The sequence below is a fragment of the Nicotiana tomentosiformis genome, chromosome 3 (genome assembly GCF_000390325.3).
Source record: "Nicotiana tomentosiformis chromosome 3, ASM39032v3, whole genome shotgun sequence".
Classification (NCBI taxonomy): domain Eukaryota; kingdom Viridiplantae; phylum Streptophyta; class Magnoliopsida; order Solanales; family Solanaceae; genus Nicotiana; species Nicotiana tomentosiformis.
The window spans coordinates 12,811,531-12,835,046 of NC_090814.1; the positions used below are offsets into that span (position 1 = coordinate 12,811,531).

A 23,516-nucleotide genomic window follows, 5' to 3' on the forward strand; every position below is an offset into this window, starting at 1 on the left:
GACGCCCGTTACTACTCCTGCACTTTAGGAGACTCTTGCCCAGATTTTGAGCATGTTTGGCACTTTAGCTCAGGCAGGATTAATTCCACTTGCTCCTGCCACATCTCAGGCTGGGGGAGGAGCGCAGACTCCCGCCGCCCATACTCCAGAGCCACGTGCCCAAGTTGACCATGCCCCAGAGGTTATACCAGTGCAGCCAGTTGTCCCAGTTCGGCCTGAGATTAGGACAGCAGTTTCAGAGGGAGAGCAGCTTAGGCTCGAGAGGTATAAGAAGTACCACCCTCCCACTTTCAGCGGTCTAGCTTCAGAGGATGCTCAGGGTTTTCTGGAGGAATGTCACCGTATCCTTCATACTATTGTGGATTCCAGTGGAGTTTCTTTCACGGCATTCCAGTTTAGAGGAGCAGCCTACCAGTGGTGGCGGGCATATGAGTTGGATAGTCCGGCTGAGGCAGCTTCACTTACTTGGACTCAATTTTCAGATATGTTGTTGAGGGAGTATGTTCCTCAGAGTCTTAGGGATGCTTGGCGCGCAGAGTTTGAGCAGCTGTGCCAGGGTTCTATGACCGTGTCAGAATATGCGGTCCGATTCAGTGATTTGGCTAGGCATGCACCAGTCTTAGTTGCTACTGTTCGAGAGCGGGTTCGTAGGTTTATTGAGGGTCTTCACCCTAGTATCAGATACTGTATGGCGCGAGAGCTAGAGATGGACATCACATACCAACAGGTGGTGTCAATTTCTAGAAGATTGGAAGGTATGCGGACTCGGGAGAGGGAAGAGAGGGAAGCTAAGAGTTCCCGAGATTCTGGCACATATAATAATTCTCGTGCCCCAGTTGTAGCCCGACATGGTAGAGGTTATGTGGGCCGTCCTATTCATTCAGCACTTTCTGCTTCCAGTGGTATTCCGACTACTCCCAGACCTCAGGTTCCATATTATGCACCACCGGTGTCTTTTGTACCTCCTGTACGGGGTGCTTTCCGTGGACAGTCTAGTAGATCAGGCCCAAGCTAGTCCCAGTAGCCACGTCCTCCGAGGGCTTGTTTTGAGTATGGTGACACTCGCCATATTATGAGAGATTGCCCAGATTTAGGAGGGGTGCACCTCCACAGATTTCTCAGGCCCCACCTATTCCACAAGGTCCTCCGGCTTCTCAGGCCATGATTTCTGCACCAGTTGCCACTCCACCTACACAGCCAGCTAGAGGTGGAGGTCGGGCAGGTAGAGGTCGCCCTAGAGGGGGAGGCCAGGCCAGATATTATGCCCTTCCTGCTAGGACAGATGTTGTTGCATTCGATTCTGTTATCACAGGTATTATTTTGATCTGTCATAGAGATGCGTCAGTCTTATTTGATCCAGGCTCCACTTATTCTTATGTGTCATCTTATTTTGCCCCATATTTGGGCGTATCACGTGATTCCTTGAGTTCTTCTATTTATGTATCTACACCCGTGGGTGAATCTATTATTGTGGATCATGTGTATCGGTCGTGTTTAATTATTATCAATGGTTTTGAGACCAGAGCTGCTTTATTATTGCTCAGTATGGTGGATTTCGATATTATTTTGGGCATGGACTGGTTGTCACCCTATCACGCTATTCTTGATTGTTACGCCAAGACGGTGACGTTGGCTATGCTAGGTCTACCGCGGCTAAAGTGGAGAGGTACCTCAGATCATGTTCCTAGCAGGGTTGTTTCATTTCTTAAAGCTCAACGAATAGTTGAGAGGGGGTGTGATGTGTATCTGGCCTATGTAAGAGATTTTAGTATTCATACTCCTAATGTGGAGTCAGTTCCTGTAGTAATGGATTTTCCTGATGTATTTCCAGCGGATCTTCCGGGTATGCCGCCCGACAGGGATGTTGACTTTGGCATTGATTTGTTACCGGGCACTCAGCCCATTTCTATTCCACCATATCGTATGGCCCCAGCAGAGTTGAAAGAATTAAAAGAATAGTTATAGGAGTTGCTTGATAAGGGTTTCATTTGGCCTAGTGTATCGCCTTGGGGTGCTCCTGTCTTATTTGTAAAGAAGAAGGATGGTTCTATGCGGATGTGTATTGATTACCGCCAGTTGAACAAGATTACTGTGAAGAACAGGTATCCATTGCCACGTATTGATGACCTATTTGATCAGCTTCAGGGTGCCAGGGTATTCTTAAAAATTGACTTGCGTTCAGGCTATCATCAGTTGAAGATTCGAGATCCAGATATCCCGAAGACTGCTTTCATGACTCGGTACGGTCATTACGAGTTCCTTGTGATGTCTTTTGGGCTGACCAATGCCCCAGCAACATTTATGCACTTAATGAATAGTGTATTTCAGCCCTATCTTGATTCCTTCGTCATTGTGTTTATTGACGACATTCTGGTGTATTCCCGGAGTCAGGAAGATCATGAACAGCACCTGAGGATTGTGCTTCAGATTTTGAGAGAAAAGAAGTTATATGCAAAATTTTCAAAGTGTGAATTCTGGCTTGATTCAGTGGGAATTTTAGGTCATATAGTTTCGTGTGAGGGGATCAAGGTAGATCCAAAGAAGATTGAAGCAGTGCAGAGTTGGTCCAGACCGTCCTCAGTTATGGAAATCTAGAGTTTCCTTAGTTTGGCTGGGTATTATCGCCGATTTGTAAAGGGTTTCTCTTCTATTGCTGCATCTATGACCAAATTGACCCAGAAGGGTGCTCCGTTCAGGTGGACCGAGGAATGTGAGGAAAGCTTCCAAAAGCTCAAGACAGCTTTGACTACAGCCCCAGTATTGGTATTACCTACAAGTACAGGATCTTATACTATGTATTGTGATGCGCCGCGTATTAGTCTCGGTGCAGTGTTGATGCAAGACGGTAGGGTGATTGCTTACGCGTCCAGACAGTTAAAGGTGCATGAGAAGAATTATCCTGTATATGACCTGGAGTTAGCAGCTATTGTTCATGCCTTAAAAATTTGGCGGCATTATTTGTACAGTGTCCATTGTGAAATCTACACCGATCACCGGAGTCTACAACATCTGTTTAAACAGAAGGATCTTAATTTGCGGCAGCGGAGATGGTTGGAGTTGCTTAAGGATTATGACATCACCATTCTCTATCATTCGGGGAAGGCCAATGTGGTGGCCGATGCCTTGAGTCGTAAGGCGGGGAGTTTGGGCAGCTTAGCATATTTACCGGTAGCAGAGAGGCCTTTAGCCATGGATGTTTAGGCCTTGGCCAACCAGTTTGTTAGATTGGATATTTTCGAGCCGAGTCGGATTTTGGCTTGCGTGGTTTCTCAGTCTTTACTTTATGATCGTATCAGGGAACGTCAGTATGATGACCCCCATCTGCTTGTCCTTAAGGATACAGTTCAGCATGGTGATGCCAAGGAAGTCACTATTGGAGAAGACGATGTACTACGGATGCAGGGCAGGCTATGAGTGCCTAATGTGGACGGCTTGCGTGAGTTGATTCTCCAGGAGGCTCACAGTTCGCGGTACTCCATTCATCCAGGTGCTGCGAAGATGTATCAGGACTTGAGACAACACTATTGGTGGAGGCGGATAAAGAAGGACATAGTGGGGTATGTATCTCGGTGTCTAAATTGTCAACAGGTAAAATATGAGCATTAACGACCGGGTGGATTACTTTAGAAGTTAGAGATTCCAGAATGAAAATGGGAGCGGATCACTATGGATTTCGTTGTTGGGCTCCCACGGACTCAGCGGAAGTTGGACGCAGTTTGGGTGATTGTGGATAAGCTGACCAAATCAGCTCATTTCATTCCTGTGATTACTACTTACTCTTCAGAGCAGCTGGCTCAGGTATATATTCGTGAGATTGTCAGACTTCACAGTGTACCAGTATCTATCATCTCTGACTGGGGTACACAGTTTACCTCACGATTTTGGAGGGCAGTACAGCATGAGTTGGGTACCCGAGTAGAGTTGAGTACAACATTTCACCCTCAGACGGACGGGCAGTCCGAACGCATTATTCAGATACTGGAGGATATGCTCCGTGTGTGTGTGATAGATTTTGGGGGGTGCTTGGGAACAGTTCTTACCACTTGCGGAGTTTGCTTACAACAACACTTACCAGTCAATCATTCAGATGGCTCCGTATGAGGCCTTGTATGGTAGGCGATGCCGGTCTCCAGTGGGTTGGTTCGAACCAGGCGAGGCTAGACTTTTGGGTACAGACTTGGTTCAGGATGCCCTGGAAAAGGTTAAGTTGATTCAGGATCGACTTCGTACAGCCCAATCTAGACAGAAGAGTTATGCGGATCGAAAGGTTCGTGATGTTGCATTCATGGTTGGTGAGCGGGTTTCGCCTATGAAGGGTGTGATGAGGTTCGGGAAGAAGGGCAAGTTGAGCCCTAGGTATATTGGGCCTTTTGAGATTCTTGAGAGAGTTGGAGAGGTGGCTTACAGACTTGCACTACCACCTAGTCTTTCTGCGGTTCATCCGGTATTCCATGTTTCTATGCTTCAAAAATATCACGGCGATCCGTCTCATGTGTTAGACTTCAGTTCGGTTCAGTTGGACAAGGATCTATCTTATGTTGAGGAACCAGTGGCTATTTTAGATAGGCAGGTTCAAAAGCTGAGGTCAAAGAACATTGCTTCCGTAAAGGTTCAGTGGAGGGGTCATCCGGTCGCGGAGGCGACTTGGGAGGTCGAGAATGATTTACGCAGCTGTTATCTACACTTATTCACCAGCTTAGGTACTTTTTCTAACTCTGTTCGAGGATGAACGTTTGTTTTAGAGGTGGAGAATGTGATGACCCAAAATGTCATCTTTAAATTTAATGATTAGTTATGTGATCTAAGCACTATTTACCATTACTCGACTTGCGTGTGCAGTCCGTAAAAATTTTCCGAAAAGTTTTCAGGTGAAAAATGGATTAAAATATGAATTAGATGTTTAAAACATAACTAAATTGACTTTGGTCAACATTTTGAGCAAACGGACTCGGATCAGTATTTTGACAGTTCCGGTAGGTCCGTATCGTGAATTGGGACTTGGGCGTATGCCCGGAACCAAATTCTGAGGTCCCTAGCTCGAGATATGAAATTTTGATAAAAAATTTAAAGTTTGAGTTCAAATAGTGACCGGATGTCGAATTATGTGCAAATGGCCCGGAATAGAATTTTGATAATTCCAACAGCTCCGTATGGTGATTTTGGACTTAGGAGCGTGATCGGATTTTATTTGGAAGTCCGTAGTGAAATTAGGCATGAAATGGCTAAAATGGGAATTTAAAGTTTGAAAGTTTGACCGGGGAGTTGACTTTTTGATATCGGGGTCGAAATCCAGTTCTGAAAATTTTCACAGCTCCGTTATGTCATTTATGACTTGGGTGCAAAATTTGAGGTCAATCGGACTTGATTTGATAGGTTTCGACATCGAATGTAGAAGTTGGAAATTCTAAGTTTCATTAAGCTTGAATTGGAGCATGATTCGTGATTTTAGCGTTGTTTGATGTGATTTGAGGTTTCAAATAAGTTTGTATGATGTTTTAGGACTTGTTGGTGTTTTGGGTTGAGGTACCGAGGGCATCGGGTGAGTTTCGGATGGTTAACGGATCAAAAGTGGGACTTAGCTGCTGCAAAAGCTGCTGCAATATTACTGCTGGAAATGCTGTCAAAATCGAGCTCCCTGACAAAATCGATCTTCCTGACAAAATCGAGCTCCCTGAAAAAATCGAGCTCCCTGACAAAATCGAGCTCCATGACAAATCGAGGTCCCTGACAATCGAGGTCCCTGACAAAATCGAGGTCCCTGACAATCGAGGTCCCTGATCGAACTGGACAGATCGAGCTCCCAAGATCAAACTGGACAGATCGAGTTCCCAAGATCGAACTGGATAAATCTGTAAGTTATAAAAACAGTGGCATTCAACATTTGCCATTTTTGACAAACTTGAGCTTGAACAGAGGCGACTTTTGATAGATTTTCAAGGAAAGACATTTGGTATAAGTGATTTCAACTCGGATTTGGTCTATATACACAAATATATCATTGTTTTCACCATTTAATTAGTGTTTTGAGATTGAAATTTAGAAAATTTTAGAAATCTTATAGAAATGAAATTTTGAGATTTCGGTGTCGATCCGGAGTCCGATTGGAGTGAAACTGGTATGGTTGGACTCGTAATTGAATGGGTTGTCGGATTTTATAAGTTTCGCCGGATTTCGAGATGTGGGCCCTACGGGCAAATTTTGAGCTAATTTCGGATTTTATTAAAAAATATAGTATTTTCTTATGAAATTGATTCCTATAATTTTTGTTGACTGTATCGAATTACTTATGACTAGATACGAGTCGATCGGAGTTGAAAAATCGAGGAAAAAGCATAATACTTGGTTAAATTGGAGCAAGTCGAGGTAAGTGACTTGTCTAACCTTGTGTGGGGGAAATTTCCCTAGGATTGGTATTAATTGTAATGTGATAAAAGTCGTGTACACAATGTGACGAGTGTGTACACGGACTAAATGTGAAGGATTATGTGTTCAAATTATGAAGATCATTGTTACATATTAATTAAATTATTAAATCTTGTTATATTCTCCATTAATGATTTGATTTGTATACCTTAAAGTTGCTTGATATTTTCCTGCTAATTGTTTTACCTGTTTGATTGAAACTTGATTTCTTTTATACTGTGCATTATTTGAAGGTTGATTTTCTTTAAATTAAGTATTGTTAATATGAAATATTATTTTTCTGAATTATTTTATTCCTGATTATTTTTGCAATATTTTTGGTACTCATTGTGATGGAGCCGTGAGCTCTTTATTGTGGAAAAATATTATTTTTGGATTATTTTGGCATGAGCCGTGAGCTCTTTATTATTGAAAAATATTGTTGTTGATTTATTTTTGAAAAATTGAAATATTGGGCATTTGAGGTGCAAATTGTGATATATTGTGATATTGATACGCATGCAGTGGTATAAGGTCTGGGGATTGAAACGCATGCGGTAAGATAAGGGTGGCTTGATACGCGTGGCTAGCAGAGGTGACTACTAGAAGTCATGCGGTGTGATAAGGGAGGCTAAAACGCGGGATGCTATTTCGGAAAAAATATTTTTTTAAAATAAATTGTGAAGGCTCCCGTGGTGATATAAGAAAATGAGATATTGTGAATTTATTTATGATTTGGGACTATGAGGTGGTACCTTGGTAGTGCCCTTGTTGATATTGATTTATGGTCATAGTTGCCTTCGATTAATTGTTGTGATTTTCATAAAGTTGAAAGAAAATTCTGTTTTGATTCCACGAGATATTATTTGCAATAAATTGGTGTCATTAAATATGACATACTATTTGATTCATTTTCGCAGTCATTTTTATCTTATTAAATTATTTAAATATTTTTCCATGTCATTATCTATTCTCCAGTAGGGCTTGACCTGACCTCGTCACTACTCTATTGAGGTTAGGCTTGGCACTTACTGGGTACCGCTGTGGTGTACTCATACTATATTTCTGCACATCTTTTTATGCAGATCCAGGTACATCTTACCAATTTGGACGCCAGTAAAGTTACCTGCGCACGGAGACTTCGAGGTATATCTGCTAGCGTCCGCAGACTCCGAAGTCCCCTTCTATCATTTTATGTTGCTTCCTTATTTTTCTTTAGACCTTGATACATTGAAATATTGAGAATAAATTTTAGAATCTTGTGACTTATTTCTACCGGGTTTTGGGAGTTGTAATTATTTGAATTGTAGTTTATTTATTTCAGATATTTATGATTATTCCGCATTGATAGGCTTACCTAGTCTTAGAGACTAGGTGCCATCACGACCTCCTACGGAGGGAATTTGGGGTCGTGACTGGTCTCTCCGAATTTTTTCAACAGCACGGATTCGATTTCATAATCCTCTAAATCGTTACCCTTAATGGCGCATGTATATGAAGTAACATGCTCGTTAGGATCAGTAGTCCCATTGTATTTGGGTATGTCTGGCATACGAAACTTCTTTGGAATAGGCTTCGGAGCCACACTTGGAGGAAACGACTTTTGTACAAACTTCTTCTAATCCATCCCTCTCAAGATTGGTGGTGCCCCTGGTATCTAATCAACTCGAGAGTTGTATGTCTCCATTTTTTTATCGTTGGCTTCGATTCTCTTGTCCCCTGATTCAATTCTTTTGGTGAGCTCCTCAAGCATTTTCATTACCGCATGATTAGTCTCCGATTCGTTACCATTCGACCTTTCCGGTACTGGCTCGGTACGACAAGTAATTTCCGGCTCGACCCTATTCGGAGCTCTATGTTGATTTTGTAACTGAGCAATAGCGGCTTGCTGAGCCTGAAGCATCTCAAATATCAATTGGAGACTGACTCCTTCGTCTCCTCTGCCCTATGTTCCTTGGCCACTAGATCGGCCTTCTCTGCGTACACTCCCATCAAGATCTGCGCCTAAGTCCATGTTTAGAGCAACGTGACAACTGACATCGACTGGGTTAGCAACCGATGCTGCCCCAAGATTAGCCTGTGGCACCTCGATTTTTGGAGCGATCACATTTTCATTTTCATCGTGGAATCCGAGGCCATTGTTACCGTGTGTGGATGCGTTTTGTGAGTTTGACATGTTTTAACCTGAAAGCAAAGGCACTTAACAAGAACAAGCATAAATAGTGTGTTTTACCAGAATCAGTACTGAACAATCACTATTATCCTTAGCCCCACGGTGGGCGCCAAGCTGTTTACCCAGAAATTCGAGTAACAATTAAACTTATTTAGTAGTTTTAAGGATACATGATTTAATACGATATCAATTGATAAACAAATAATTGAATAGATAATCTGAATAATAAAATAAATCAAACCAGTGTTTTAGCTGAGCTTTCGACCTCGATTCGAGATAGTCTCGAGGTTGAATAAGGAGAACAGTAAAGAACAGAAAAATAAACAATGATGGACAGTAGTAGATAGTAAGTGAAATAGAGAGCAGCGTTTTTGTATATCTTTATTAGTGTATCAATGCTCTCACAAATGAATAGGGTCCATTTTTATATAGTAGATGAATCCTAAATAAGGTACAATTCTAATCACGAAAATAATTCCCATGATTGACGTCAATAACGGCTTGATTTGATCTGTTCCGAGATTTCCGCCGAGATCTTTGGTCGGTTGCTAATATCTTGCCATTCCGTTATTATGCCTTACTCGAAGTCGGTCATGCTCGGTCTTGATCTTCAGCGAGCACTTCGATCTTCGTGCTCTGTACTTTGCCATTAAGCTCGAGCCTGATTTATTACGAGCTTACTCTCGAGGCAGCTCCTCGTGCCTATGAAATCTGACATGCCCGATTTCGACCATATACAATCATGTTTATATTTACGTACATTTGCTTATGAATCTCTAGACCAAACTTTCAATTACTACTAATGTCAAAAACCTAGAGAGACCGGACACTATGTTAATTCGAATAGGACACGCTAGTCGACTTCAAAATTCAAATAGCAGATGATTAAACCGGTTGATCGAAGGTAATTCAGAAATTCACTCCCACCACCCCCACTCCCCACCCCACAAGAACTACTATAGTTTATTGTTCCTGCAACATTTGGACTATAATATACAACAATTACTCGATCTTTTTGTGCAACCTAGTGCACAAGGCATCTTGTATTCACGCAGAGCGCAGAGAAGGACCGTACCTAGAGGTTTGATATAGATAGCCTACCCTGTAGTTTGTTGTTCTTGCAACATTTGGACTATATTATACAACAATTACTCGATCTTTTTATGCAACCCAGTGCACAAGGCATCTTGTATTCACGCAGAGTGCAGAGAAGGACCGCACCAAGGGGTTTGATATAGATAGCCTACCCTGACCTAATGCAAGCATTAGTAGCTGCTTCCACGGCTCGATCGATATTCAAAATACAATATGGTACACTAAATATGGGAAAAGGGAAACTCTCAATCTATGAAAAAATTACGAAAAATATATTAAAAAATTATATTGAAATTTAGAGTAAATATAATGGTAAAGCATTTGCGTAATTAAGTTTTAGAGATTTAAATTATATACACCGTTAGTACAAAAATATTTTTATACTTTCAATGAATTCTAACCTGTGATAGTAGGTCGATTACTATTTTATCAGATTTCTAATGCTTTTCAAAAGAAGTAATTACATGTACTTACTTAATAAGTGATGTGATTGAATAAATATTTTTCGAGTTGTCAATGAATATGACTTAAATTCAATTTTGACTCATGTAAATTCCCACTACTTAACTCTCCATTTATATGACACTATTTCGATCACGTAACATAGCGAAATATTTAGCATTATTTTATGTTTATACAACTTTCATTCATTCAAGAACTTTGATTCATTAAATTGTATTCAATTAATTAAATCATATATATGCCCCTTTTTTCAATTTAACTATTTAACCATTATTTTAATATTTATCTTATGCTATTGCTAACATAATATATAAGTCAAATTAACATCTTAATAAACAGCTAGTGGAATATATTCCTTGTATAAAAGTATTTGGAAATTCTCCACCATAAATGTTTTAGTTACTGTTTACCCTAAAAAATGGATAACAATTGAATTTATATGTGGCTTTAAGGATATGCGGATTAATTCAATACAAATGATAAATAACGTTAGATTAAACAAACAAAGGATGCAATAAATTGTCAAACCAATTAAGGGGAGTGATCCTGGACTCAGTAACAGCTTAATGAAATGCATGTCTTCGATCCCGGGCTCACGATAATGAAGAACTGATGAACAAAAGTAAGAATTTTGAATAACAAAGAAAATAAGAGTATATTGCCTTGATATGTGTGTTACAATGTGTCTATGAATAATAATCTTCCCATTTATATAGTAGGTGAGTTTTACCCTAAGTACAATTCTAAAAAGGCTAAAAATCTTCTGTTACGCCAATCACTGATACGAGCCGAGATTCGCGTTGTGATATATGGTTGGGTACGGATGTCACGGCCCTTTGTTAGTCATGTACAGCTGCTCGGTGATGCTCTCCAAAGTCTCAACCCTTAAATCGAACCTCGAGGATATGGCTCTGATATCCCCGAGGGCGGGTGTTTGCCTGATCCCTAATACAAGGGGTTCTTCGTTTTGACTCTGATACGTTACGGTCCTCTTCCCACTCCGCTCGGCTGACTGGGAAATCGAGCCATGCGACATGCTCGATTTTACCCTTATACAGATAGTCCCCTCGTTTCTCAGAGAATAGGCTAGCTGAAACGATAGGAAATGATAGATGACTCCGGTTCTTTCCTTCGTAAGTCACGACGGGGAACCGAAACATCCCATCAATCGTGTCGTTCTGACTTCGGACACGTGTCGCTTATCAGCAGTTGCCTCCGAATGCGAAGCGTCGGCTGTTTCCCTATAAAAGCCTCCTTCATTTCTCCTTTTTCTTATTTCCGATCAAACCACTATCTTCGAGTCATTAACCATTATCAAAACCTTCATCAAATCTTCAAATCTTTATCCATGTTCTTCAATCTTCATAGCGGTCTCCAGATTTCTACCAAAAACTTTTTCAAATCTTCATACCCTATTCTTCATCTTCAAAACCCATTTTTCCAAAGCTTCATGTTTATTCTTCAGATTTTCAAACTTTTTCTCAAATCACAATGGTAAAAACATCAAAAACCGCTCCTCAACAAGTTGCCTCTTCATCTTCTCAGTCGGCTGCTGGTACTGAAGCGGTCGCTCCCGAGGTGGTGGCCCTCGAAGAGGCTTCTCCTATTGTGGCTGTTAACGAACTGTCCCCTGAGCCTCCTTTGTCGGCGTTTATCCCCGGGGGATGCCCGATTGCTAACAACTTCAAGGTCGATAAGCCTTTGCGCAAACAGGAAGGGGCGAAGGAGTCTCGAGGTATATATGTTTTGTGACTGAGGACGTTCTTCCCATAGTTCGTAAGGACTGCGATTGGGAAGGTAAAGACGTAGTAGTCCCCGGGTCGAAGGACGCCGTTACTACTCATGTGAAGGGGTATCTAAGTGTTTACACTTATCCCTCTACGTTGGGCCCGGTGGACCCGATCATCCTGGATTTTTGCAAGAGGTACGAAGTGTGCCGCAAGCAAATCCATCAGTCAATGTGGAGGATCGTGACCCTCCTCCATTACTTCGTGAACAAGACCGAATCTCGTCAGTTCACGAACGACCACCTGCTCCGATTATACAGTCCCCAGATGTTCCGAGGGGGACTGATCAAGCTCACATGCCGGACCAGCAAGGCCCCCTTCTCCAGTATCGACGAAGACCGAGACTGTGGCTGGCAGAGACGCTTCGTCCGAATGAAGACCGAGGATCTGATCCCCTCCAGAATATATGTCATTCCCTGAGGAATGCAATGCATCTCGTAAGTGCAACTCCTTCATCAAAATTTCTTCTTCTTTTATTTCGATCTTCTCATTTATGTTTGTGATTGTGCAGTTATTGCCCGGGTTCCGAGTGCGGTTCCCCGGTTAAAGGAGTGAATCGAGGGCATTTGTACTCAGATGTCCTACTTCGAGCGCACATGGAGCGGACTTTCAATGGGCCCATGGGAAGCATGTTCTTATGGTAAGGTCCCTTTCGAAATAGTCATTATTACGTCTCCATCTTAAATTATACTAACCCTTTCTCTTTATCATTGTAGGTTTGCCTAAGACCACCGAACTTAGGCCTTCGGAAGGAGAAGAAGATGTGACCTCGCCCGTTAATCCCTATGTTGCTTCCACGGAGGGAAAGAAGAAGAGAAAAAGAAAACCCTCGAGCTCCCGGAGCTCCGAGGCGAAGAAACCAAAGAAATGGGTGCTCCGCAGGCTCGGGAGGGGCTCCAGTTCCCGTGCGCCTACCTCCGACTCCCTCTTCCGGCTTAGGGACGAGCCGGAGGATAAGTCTATCTTAGTAACTCATGGGACGACCAACTATCCCAGGGATTGGGAGGCATCCGAGGGGGAGACTCGCGAGACCGACCCCCCTCCAACTCAAAAAGCCGACGTGGATCCCCGAGGTGAAACTTCTCAGGATGCCGGTCCTGCACCGAAGGAGGTGCCCATTACAATTGAGATCTCGGGGACGCCCCTATGCTCGAAGAAGCCCAAGTAAGGAAGGAGAAATCTAATGAAGGGGCTCACGGCGTGGACGATCCCCTTCGTTACTTTTTTGACGGCGTGGACTCATCTTCCTTTGAAGACTTTTTCGGGATGGGCGACCTAGAAGTGCTGAGAAAGGATCTATCTTCATAGGTCGGGGGCTAAACTCGAGCCCAAAGTTAGTCAACCAATTCCCCGCCCCGAGTGCGGACCCCGACCGTAAGAGGTCTATAATCATCACTGTCCCAAATGATGCCTGGGTTCTTTCTGCTCCCGTGGGAGTAGCGAGCCACCTTCGATGCCTGGTGACTGACAAAGACTAGTAAAAAATGAACGAGATGGACATACCGTGCCTATTCAACGAGGCACAACAGGCATTGAATCGGGCAAGGAATCATTACGCTCTTTCGACCTTTGATTTAGTCCTTGATATTCCTCATGTCTTTTTTCTTTTACCCTTTTGCAAGTCTCGGTACTCCTTCACGAAAGCTTTCTTCAGTACCTGACCGAGGTTAACCAGCTCGATGCGGGGGTCAAAGAGCTTACCGAGAAAATAGACATGTATAAGTTTCTCAGTGAGCAACACGAAGGGGTTGTCAAGAATCTCCAGGCAGAGCTGGATGCGGCTCAGAAGAAGCTTGCCGACTTGGTCGAAAAGGTAAAGGTTTTCGAAGTTAGCAATGAAGACTTAGCCATGGCGACTAACGACCAAACCTCGCAGGTTCAACAAAAGATTGACCGAATCGACCAACTCCGAGCTGAAATAAATGAGGTCCAAGCCATGGCCGATGTTTGGAAGGGGAAAATGGACTGGCTGGCTTCGGAGAAGGAGACCGCCTAGGCACAACTAACATCGGTAGAGATTTAACTCCGAGTGGCAAAAGAGAAGGCTGATACACGGTCTCGACAAAATGAGGGCCTTCAAGCTCAACTGGGCTCGGCCATTACTGAACGGGATGCCCTTGACAAAGAGCTCGAAATAATGACCCAGTATAGGGCTAATATTGAAACAGCCAAGGCTCGCCTGAAAACTACCGCCGAGTATGTGAGGCGGCTATCTCGGAGGGAGACCCTCGAAGAGATCCATGCCCCAGGCTTCGACCTATCGGCCGAGATCAAGGAGGCGAAAAGGCTTGAGGTCGAGACCTAGAAGCTGGCTGAACCCGAGGATGAGGAAGGCTCTGAGGGCTCCGACGAACCCGAAGATGAAGAAGGCCCCGACGGCTCTGGTGACAAGGCGGGTTCTGGTAAAGATCAGGCGTAGGCACCTTAGGAATTTTCTTGTACGTTTATTTTGTTAAGGCCGTTTTCGCCTTTGTAAAGACATTCTGGAATGTATATATAAAGTGTTTTTCCCTTTTGGCAATTTTCAGGTCTATTACCTTTAGCATCCTTTTTCTAATTGCAAAGATTTCAAATGCCTTAGCACGGAATAAAACGTAGTAATAAGTTATTTTTTGGAGGTCCGAACAAGACTTGTCCTCAATACAAGTTTTTCTTGAAACTTATGGGGGCTTGGAGTGACCGGAAGCTTTCCCTAAGATGCTTGTTTAAATGTTTTTAGACTATAACTTTGTCGAGGGTAACCTTTGAACAGATTTGGAATTTTGTTGAAGGACTTATGTTTTGATTAAGGGCTTCGGACGTCTCTAAACCATTTTAAGAGTGGCTGTAGCCTTGTCGGTTTGGGTACTGCCTAATAGGTTTTGTGCCTCCGACTTTCGATAACCCCAACAGTCTGAAATTAGCAAGGACGACAGTCCCTGAGTGGGGGTAGCCCTTTGGGCTTGGGTAGGGGTGGCCCTTGGGCTCAATACTTTTAAGAAACAAAAAATATTTGTTGGCAAGGTATAAGCTTTCTTTCATTTTTGTGCGTAATGTACAAGATTGTATAAAAGCTCGTATTGCGTCCAGTGTGACCTATACGGGCACGGTTCATTTGACCGTTTAGGGTGGCCGTAGCCTTTTAGGTTTGGGAACTTCCTAATAGGTTTTGTGCCTCCGGGTTTCGATATCCCGAGACGTATGAACTTATCAAGGACGACAGTCCCCTAGTGGGGGTAGCCCTTTAGGCTCGGATAGTGGTGGCCCTTGGGCTTGATAGTTCTCGAGTAGGAATAGCCCTTAGACTCGATACTTTTGAGATGCGACTATTGACTCCGATTTTAAATCGGTCTTCGACTCTAAGTTAGCATGATTTATTATTGCCTCGTTAAAACCCTTACCGGAAAACTCATTTGGGACAAAATCGGTTCAAGGGAAAAAGAGTGCAACGCCTACTTTCAGGCCTAATCAGCTATATTCTTCTTTGGTTGTTACCTTCAAGTGTTAGCCAAAATAAAATAAATAAAGGAAAATGAATGATGGTGTACCTTAGCAGTAGTATCGTTTTAAGTGGGTCACATTCTAGTTGTTTGGTAGTTGTGTGCCTTTTCCTGTTTTGAGTTTGTACGAACCTTTACCGGTAATCTCGATGACTCGATACGGACCCTCCCAGTTCGGTCCTAGCTTTCCTTCATTCGGGTTCTAGGTGTTCTATGTTACTCTTCTTAATACTAAGTCCCCGATGTTGAAGTGTCGGATGTTGTCTCTTCAGTTGTAATATCTTTCTATCCGCTGTTTTTGGGTGGCCAGCCAGACTAGAGTGGCCTCGCGCCTCTCATCCGGTAGTTCTAGGCTCATTCTCATGGTCTTGTTGTTTGATTCTTCGGTTGCATATCAAACCTGAGGCTCGATTCTCCCACCTTGACCGATATTAGTGCTTCGACACTGTAGACCAACTAAAACGTGGTGGCCCCCGTATTGGATTTTGCGGTCATGCGATATGCCCACAAGACTTCGGGAAGGATTTCCTTCCATTTCCCTTTGGCATCGGTCAACCTTTTCTTAAGGTTTTGAAGGATTGTTTTGTTCGTCGACTCTGCCTGCCCGTTCCCACTAGGGTGAGAGTGTGTTGACAATGTCTTATTGATCTTATGGTCCTCGAAAAATTTGTTGACCTTGCTGTCGATGAACTGCTTCCCGTTATCACATACTATCTCGGCCAGTATACCAAACCAGCATATTATGTGGTCCCAAATTAAGTTGATGACCTTTTTTTCTCGGACCTTCTCGAACGCTTGAGCTTCAACCCATTTAGAGAAATAGTCAGTCATAAATAGTATAAATTGAGCCCTACCGGGTGCCCATGGTAGGGGATCGATGATGTTCATTCCCCACTTCATGAACGGCCAAGGCGATAGGACCGAGTGTAGCAACTCCCCGGGCTGATGGATCATTGGTGCGTGCCTCTGATAGCCGTCGCATTTTTGCATGAATTCCTTTGCATCTTTTTCCATATCGATCCAGTAGTAGCCGACCCTGATTATTTTATGAACCAATGATTCTGCCCCCGAATGGTTCCCGCAGGTGCCTTCGTGAACTTCCCTCAAAACATATTCGGTGTCTCCAGGTCCCAAACATATGGTGAGTGGGTCATCAAACGTTCTTCTGAACAAGGTATTATCTTCGGATATGCTAAACAGGGCCCATTCCCTAAATCGATGTAGCGTTACCTGTAGTTTATCGAAGTATCTTCGCATTCATTCCTCTTTCACTTCGAATGTCCCATTGACTTGATTTACCACGAGGAGGGAATCGCATTTAGCTTCCATTACTTCGCCCCCCAGGCTTTTAGCTAATTCGAAACTTGCAATCATGGACTCATACTCGGCCTCATTGTTAGTCAATTATTTCGGCCCCCAAGCTTTTAGCCAATTCGAGACCTGCAATCATGGCCTCATACTCGGCCTCATTTTACAGTTCTAATAGATTGCCAAACTACGTTACCCGTGGGTGTCTTCAACACGATGCCAAATTCGGACCCCTTTGCGTTCGAGACACCATCCATAAAGAGGGTCCAGATCCCCGAGGAGGTTCCCGAGGTTAGCAACAATTCGACTTCGGGTATTAAAGCCGGCGTGAAGTCGGTCACGAAGTCTGTAAAAATTTGAGATTTGGAGGTCCGGGGTCGATATTCAATATCGTACCCTCTAATTTCAACGGCCCATTTGGCCAACCGTCCTGAGAGCTCGGGTTTGTGCATTATGTTCCTCAATGGGTAAGTAGTTACGACACATATAGGATGACATTGAAAATATGGCCTTAACTTTCTGGAGGCACTTAGTAAAGCAAGCGCCAATTTTTTCAGGTGAGTATACCTCGTTTCAGCCTCGCCTAGAGTTCTGCTAACATAATATATAGGAAATTGCGTACCTTTTTATTTCCGATCTAAGACTCCACTTACTGTTATCTCGGATACCGCTAAGTACAGGTGCAACTGCTCATCTACCTTAGGAGTATGAAGCAAAGGTGGACTCTAAAGGTACTATTTGAGTTTTTCCAAAGCTTGTTGGCACTCCGGGGTCCACGAGAAGTTATTCTTCTTCTTCAATAATGAGAAGAACTGATGGATCTTATCGGAGGACGTTGAAATGAACCGATCAAGGGCGGTTATGCGCTTAGTTAGCCTTTGAACGGCCTTGACATTGTCCACCACGGTGATGTCCTATATAACTTTAATCTTTTCGGGATTGATCTCGATCCTCCGGTTGGACACCATGAATCTGAGAAACTTCCCGGACCCGACCCCGAATGCATATTTTTTCGGGTTCAGCTTCATATTGTATTTGTTCAGTATGTTGAATGTTTCCTGCAAATGTTCTAAATGGTCCTTTGCTCGTAGGGACTTAATTAACATGTCATCAATGTAAACCTCCATTGATTTTCCTATTTGCTCTTCGAACATCCGATTTACTAGGCGTTGATAAGTGGCACCGGCGTTTTTTAGTCCAAATGGCATTACATTATAACAATATGTGCCATATTTAGTGATGAAGGAAGTCTTTTCTTGGTCTCCCAGGTCCATCCTGATCTGGTTGTACCCAGAATAGGCATCGAGAAAGATGAGTATCTCGTGGCCGGCCGTCGCATCGATCATGCGATTGATGTTAGGCAAAGGAAAAGAGTCCTTAGGGCATGCCTTGTTCAAGTCTTTGTAATCTACACACATTCTTAATTTATTTCCCTTTTTAGGCACTACTACTATGTTTACTAACCAATCCGGGTACTTAACTTCCCAAATGGAACCTATTTTAAGGAGTTTGGTTACCTCGTCTTTGATGAATGCGTGCTTGACTTTGGACTGAGGTCTCCTCTTCTGTTTAATCGGCTGGAACGTCGGGTTCAAGCTCAGCTTGTGAGTGGTTATTTCTAGCGGGATCCCTGTCATATCAAGGTGGAACCAATCAAAATAATCTATGTTAGCTACAAGGAATTCAATGAGTTTCTTCCTAAGCTTGGGAGTTAGCCCCATGCCCAAGTATACCTTCCGATCGGGCAAGTGCTCGATCAACCTGACTTACTCCAGCTCCTCAATAGTTGACTTAGTGGTATCGGAATCGTCAGGGGCTATGAACGACCTAGGGACTCCGTAATCATCATCCTCGCATGTCTCCTGCTTCTCTAGTTCGGTCGGGGCCGGTGTCGGTGATTGCTATTTGGTTTCTTTCCTTTTAACCGAACTCAGGTCCTTTGATATCGGGGTCACCTCATCGACTACAAACATTTCTTTTGTTGTCGGCTATTCTCCGTAAACCATCTTGATCCCTCCCGGTGTGGGGAATTTTAATGCCTGGTGTAGTGTCGAGGGTACTGCCCTCATGTTGTGAATCCATGGCCTTCTGAATAGAGAATTGTATCTCATATCTCCTTCGATCACATAGAACTTTGTTCCCTGAACGGTTCCGGCAGTGTTTACCGGTAGGTTTATCTCCCCTTTAGTAGTCTCGCATGCCATGTTAAGTCCGTTTAAAACTCGGACTGCATGTACTATTTAGTCTTGTAGTTGTAGACCTAGTTGTTCCACGACCCTCGATCTGATGATATTGGCCGAGCTACCTGGATCAATTAACACACGCTTAACTCGAGATTCATTTATGAGTATAGATATTACCAGCGCATCATTATATGGTTGCACGATGCCTTCAGCATCCTCGTCATTGAAAGATACGGTTTCCTCCGGTACATAATCTCGAGTCTGTTTTTCCCTTGTAATGGATACTTTAGTGTGCTTTAACATCAGCCCTTGGGGGACGTCAACTCCACCAATGATCATGTTAATGACGTGCTGAGGTTCCTCATGCTCGATCTGCTTGTTGGAATCCCTATTTCTAAAGTAACTTTTGGCTCGATCACTCAAAAATTCTCGGAGGTGTACATTATTGAATAACCGTTCTACTTCTTCTCTCAATTGTCGGCAGTCTTTGGTTCTATGGTCGTGAGTACCATGATACTTACACATTAGGTTGGGGTCTCTTTGGGCAGGATCGGATTGCAATGGTCAAGGCCACTTAGTATCTTTGATGTGTCCGATGGCTGATACGATGCCGGCAGTATCGACGCTGAAGTTGTACTCCGATAACCTTGGTGCGTCCTTAGACCCAATGAGTCTGTCGAAACCGTTTTTGCTCATGAGTCCCTGGTTATTATGACCTCAATCGCTTCTTCTTTCACTGCTCGTAGGGTTGCGTCCGGACCCATTACCTTTTCAGTCTCCATTGTATGGTTGATACCGATCTTTGTTCGATCTTGGTTCATGATCGACGGCTCTTTTGGATCTGTCACTAGTTCTGACGGGATAAACGGATCCGGAAGGGGCCCCGAGCTGATCGTCTTCGACCCTAATTTTTGATTGGTGCTTGTTATGGACGTTGGCCTAAGTTACCGCCGGATATTCTATCAAATTTTATTTCAACCGCTGCAAAGCTAATGAGGTTTGGGGTTGAGTAATTGGGTGAATGCCTGAACGGCCCAATAGTCTGCGACCAGAGGCAGATCCATCCGTTCCATTTGAAACCTTGACACAAATTCCCTGAGCATCTCGTTATCTCTTTTCTTTATTTTGAAAAGGTCTGACTTCCTGGTCTCGACCTTGATGGCCCCGGCGTGCGCTTTCAAAAAGGCATCTGCAAACATAGCAATCGAGTCAATAGAATTAAGGGGTAAGTTGTGATACCATATCATAGCTCCTTTTGACAAGGTCTCTCCGAACTTTTTCAGCAGAATAGATTCGATTTCGTGATCTTCCAAGTCGTTCCCCTTGATGGCGTACGTGTAGGAGGTCACATGTTCATTTGGCTCAGTTGTTCCATTATACTTCATAATTTCAGACATACGGAACTTCTTTGGGATCGGCTTCGGAGTTGCACTCCGAGGGAAAGGCTTTTGGACAAATTTTTTGGAATCCAGGCCCTTCAATATCGGTGGTGCTCCTGAGATTTGATCGACCCTGGAGTTATAGGTCTCCACTTTTTTGTCGTTGGCTTCAATTTTCTTTTCTCCCGATTCCACCTGTTTTGTCAGTTCCTCAAGCATCTTTATTATCTCGGGGATTGTCCCGGGTTCTGCTTCACCGACCTCTCTGTGGCCGGTTCATTACTGCGAGCATTTTTCCGGGATGGTTCGGGCTCAACTCTGCTGGGGGCACGGCTTTGGTTATGCAACTGGGCTATCGATGCATGTTGAGCCTGTAACATTTCGAAGATCACCCGCAAGTTGATCCGATCACCTTCGCCGTCGTGTGTACTCCGGGCTATCGACCGGGCTCTCCCGCGAATGCTGTTTTCGGGGTCAGTAGGCAAGTTTGCTTCGATAGCCACGTGTGAGTTAGCATCGATCGGATCCACGACTGGGACTCAGTTGGGGTCAACAGGGGGTACTCATTGTTGGGCACCACGTTGTTATTCTCGCCATGGTGGCCGAACTCAGCATCAACGTTCAAATGGGCAGATTGGGAGTTTGATATTTTTAATTTGATCTGAAATTAAAAGCTCAAAGAACAAGTGTAAAATAGAGTGTGTTATGAAAATTTGTATCAAATTACCACTATTATCCTTAGCCCCATGGTAGGCGCCAAATTGTTTATCCTAAAAAACGAATAACAATTGAATTTATATGTGGTTTTAAAGATATGCGGATTAATTCAATACAAATGATAAATAACGTTAGATTAAACAGATAAAGGATGCAATATTGTCAAATCAATTAAGGGGGGTGATCCCGGACTCAGTAACAGCTTAATGAAATACCTGTCTTCGATCCCGGACTCACGATAATGAAGAACTGATGAACAAAAGTAAGAACTTTGAATAACAAAGAAAATAAGAGTATATTGCCTTGATATGGGTGTTACAATGTGTCTATGAATAATAATCTTTCCCCTTTATATAGTAGGGGAGTTTTACCCTAAGTACAATTCTAAAAAGGGTAAAAATCTTCGGTTACGCCGATCACTGATACGAGTCGAGATTCGCGTTGTGATATACGGTTGGGTACGGATATCACAGCCCTTTGTTAGTCGTGTGCTGCTGCTCGGTGATGCTCTTCAAAGTCTCAACCCTTAAATCGGACCTCGAGGATATGGCCCCGATATCCCCGAGGGCGGGTGTTTGCCCGATCCCTGATACGAGGGGTTCTTCGTTCTGACTCCGATATATTACGGTCATCTTCCCACTCCGCTCGGCTCACCGGGAAGTTGAGTTATGCGACGGGCTCGGTTTTACCCGTATACAGTTACAGCATTTTAATTCTTTAAATCGAACGTATAATCTTACATACCTAGCGAAATATTTAAGAATGACACACTTCTTCAGTTAAATCTCATAGCCTCTGCCTTTGCACATATCCGATAATATAAAAGAAAAAGAGAAGTAATGTGATAGGCTGTTATATTATCTCAAAATATAGTCAGATTTTTGCGTTTTAAATTTTTTCTCAGGTGGAATATTTGTTCTTTTATTTTTCTGGGTATTTTCGGAAATAAAATGACAGGTTATAATAACAATGGAGAAAAAACTTTATGTCAGTTTGAAATATTCTAAGGCTAAAGACCAAAATAGAAGGAAAAACAAAAACAGGAAAAACTTTGAAGTTAAAATATTTTCCATATACTGAAATCTCATTGTGTGGACAATGCTATTGACTTGTCTAGGAGAAAATCCGATATCACTGTTATACATCATGTTTTTATTTACGTATATTTGCTTATGAATTTTATGATCAAACTTTCAATTACTACTAATGCCAGAAACGTAGAGAGACTGGACACTACACTAATTCGAATTAGTCGGGCTAGTCGACTTCAAATATCAGATGATTAAACGGGAAAAATAACAACAAACAACTATAAAAACTAACATATTCCTTGACAATATTAGACATTACTAATTGCTATAAAAATTAAAATAAGCCTTCTCATAAGCCTGTGGATATCCAGGATCAGGATTATCAAAGAAAGCCAATTCTTCTTCAGTCAATGACTCAAACGGTCCATCAATTAATGGTGGCAATTTAGTTAGTTCAGTATACAACGGCCAACCACCATATCTCAGTGCTGAAGAAGATATCTCCGAAGGGATATCCTGAGAATGTTTACACAAATTAACCTTCCTCTCAACGCTACATAGAACATAGTCTTCATGTCGGATTTGACAACGTTGTCTTAACACCTCTAGTATGTTGTCACTAAGACAATATTCTTTCATATTCCATACGATTCTTTGATGATCACTACATTCTTCATCAAAACGAAAAGTTTTCTTCAACCCTATAATTGATCCTTCCTTATCGTGAACCGCTTTACTCGTGTCCCGTCCTTTCCATGAGCCACCTCCAGTAATTGACCTATTATAGTTTTTACCACTGGCAGATTTTTTCTTCAACTGAGTAAAGAAATAGTTTACATGATCATTACTCGTCTCCTCTTTGCTACATAATAAGTCTTGGAATAATTCACATGGCTTCTTGTTACCGTACACATCTATATGTCCAATACGATCGGTTTCAATTGGCATTCCGCAAACGAATTTCTGTAGATAGCTTATGAGATCTTGATCATTATAGGGCTGAAATTCCGTTGTACACTTTCTTCGTTCGCTTTTCGTCGTCATTATTTTTCTTCTTTTTCTTTTAAACGAAAGAACAATGTGAGAGGATGTAGAAAGCTAGAGCAAGAAATAACGTTGCAATATATATATATAGAGAAAGTTAAGAGATGAAACAAAGAGAGGAGTTGTAAAAGCAAATTAGGAAAAGTTAAAAGTATTTCCTAATTCGAATAGGAAATTATACGGAGTAGTAAAAACAAATTAGGACAACTCCCGGACATATATAAGGTCTTGAAATATCTGAGGTCGCTTAATTACATTACCATAAAAGAGTTCACTTTATCGTTGTCATCAGATATCAACTAAGAAGTATTGGGTATTCAAAATAAAATATGGTACACCAAATATGGGAAAAGGATTGGAAACATGTCTATCTTTGAAAAAACTATGAGAAAAATATTATTCCACAAACTAAATAATACTCCCTATCTCCCATTTTAATTGTCGCTTTAGCTCTTT

General features: G+C 42.6%; 1 protein-coding gene across 1 annotated transcript; it reads right to left on the reverse strand.

The window, feature by feature from the left end:
* Positions 1-22,334: 22,334 nt before the first annotated feature.
* LOC104101419 (NAC domain containing protein 50-like) lies at positions 22,335-23,060 on the reverse strand. Its single transcript, XM_009608858.1, has one exon. It carries the CDS (start codon positions 23,058-23,060, stop codon positions 22,335-22,337), a length of 726 nt encoding a protein of 241 aa, XP_009607153.1.
* Between the last annotated feature and the right edge of the window lie 456 nt (positions 23,061-23,516).

Bases quoted from the DNA above. Each gene is read 5' to 3' on its own strand.
- LOC104101419 (XM_009608858.1), bottom strand. From the start codon at position 23,060: ATGACGACGAAAAGCGAACGAAGAAAGTGTACAACGGAATTTCAGCCC.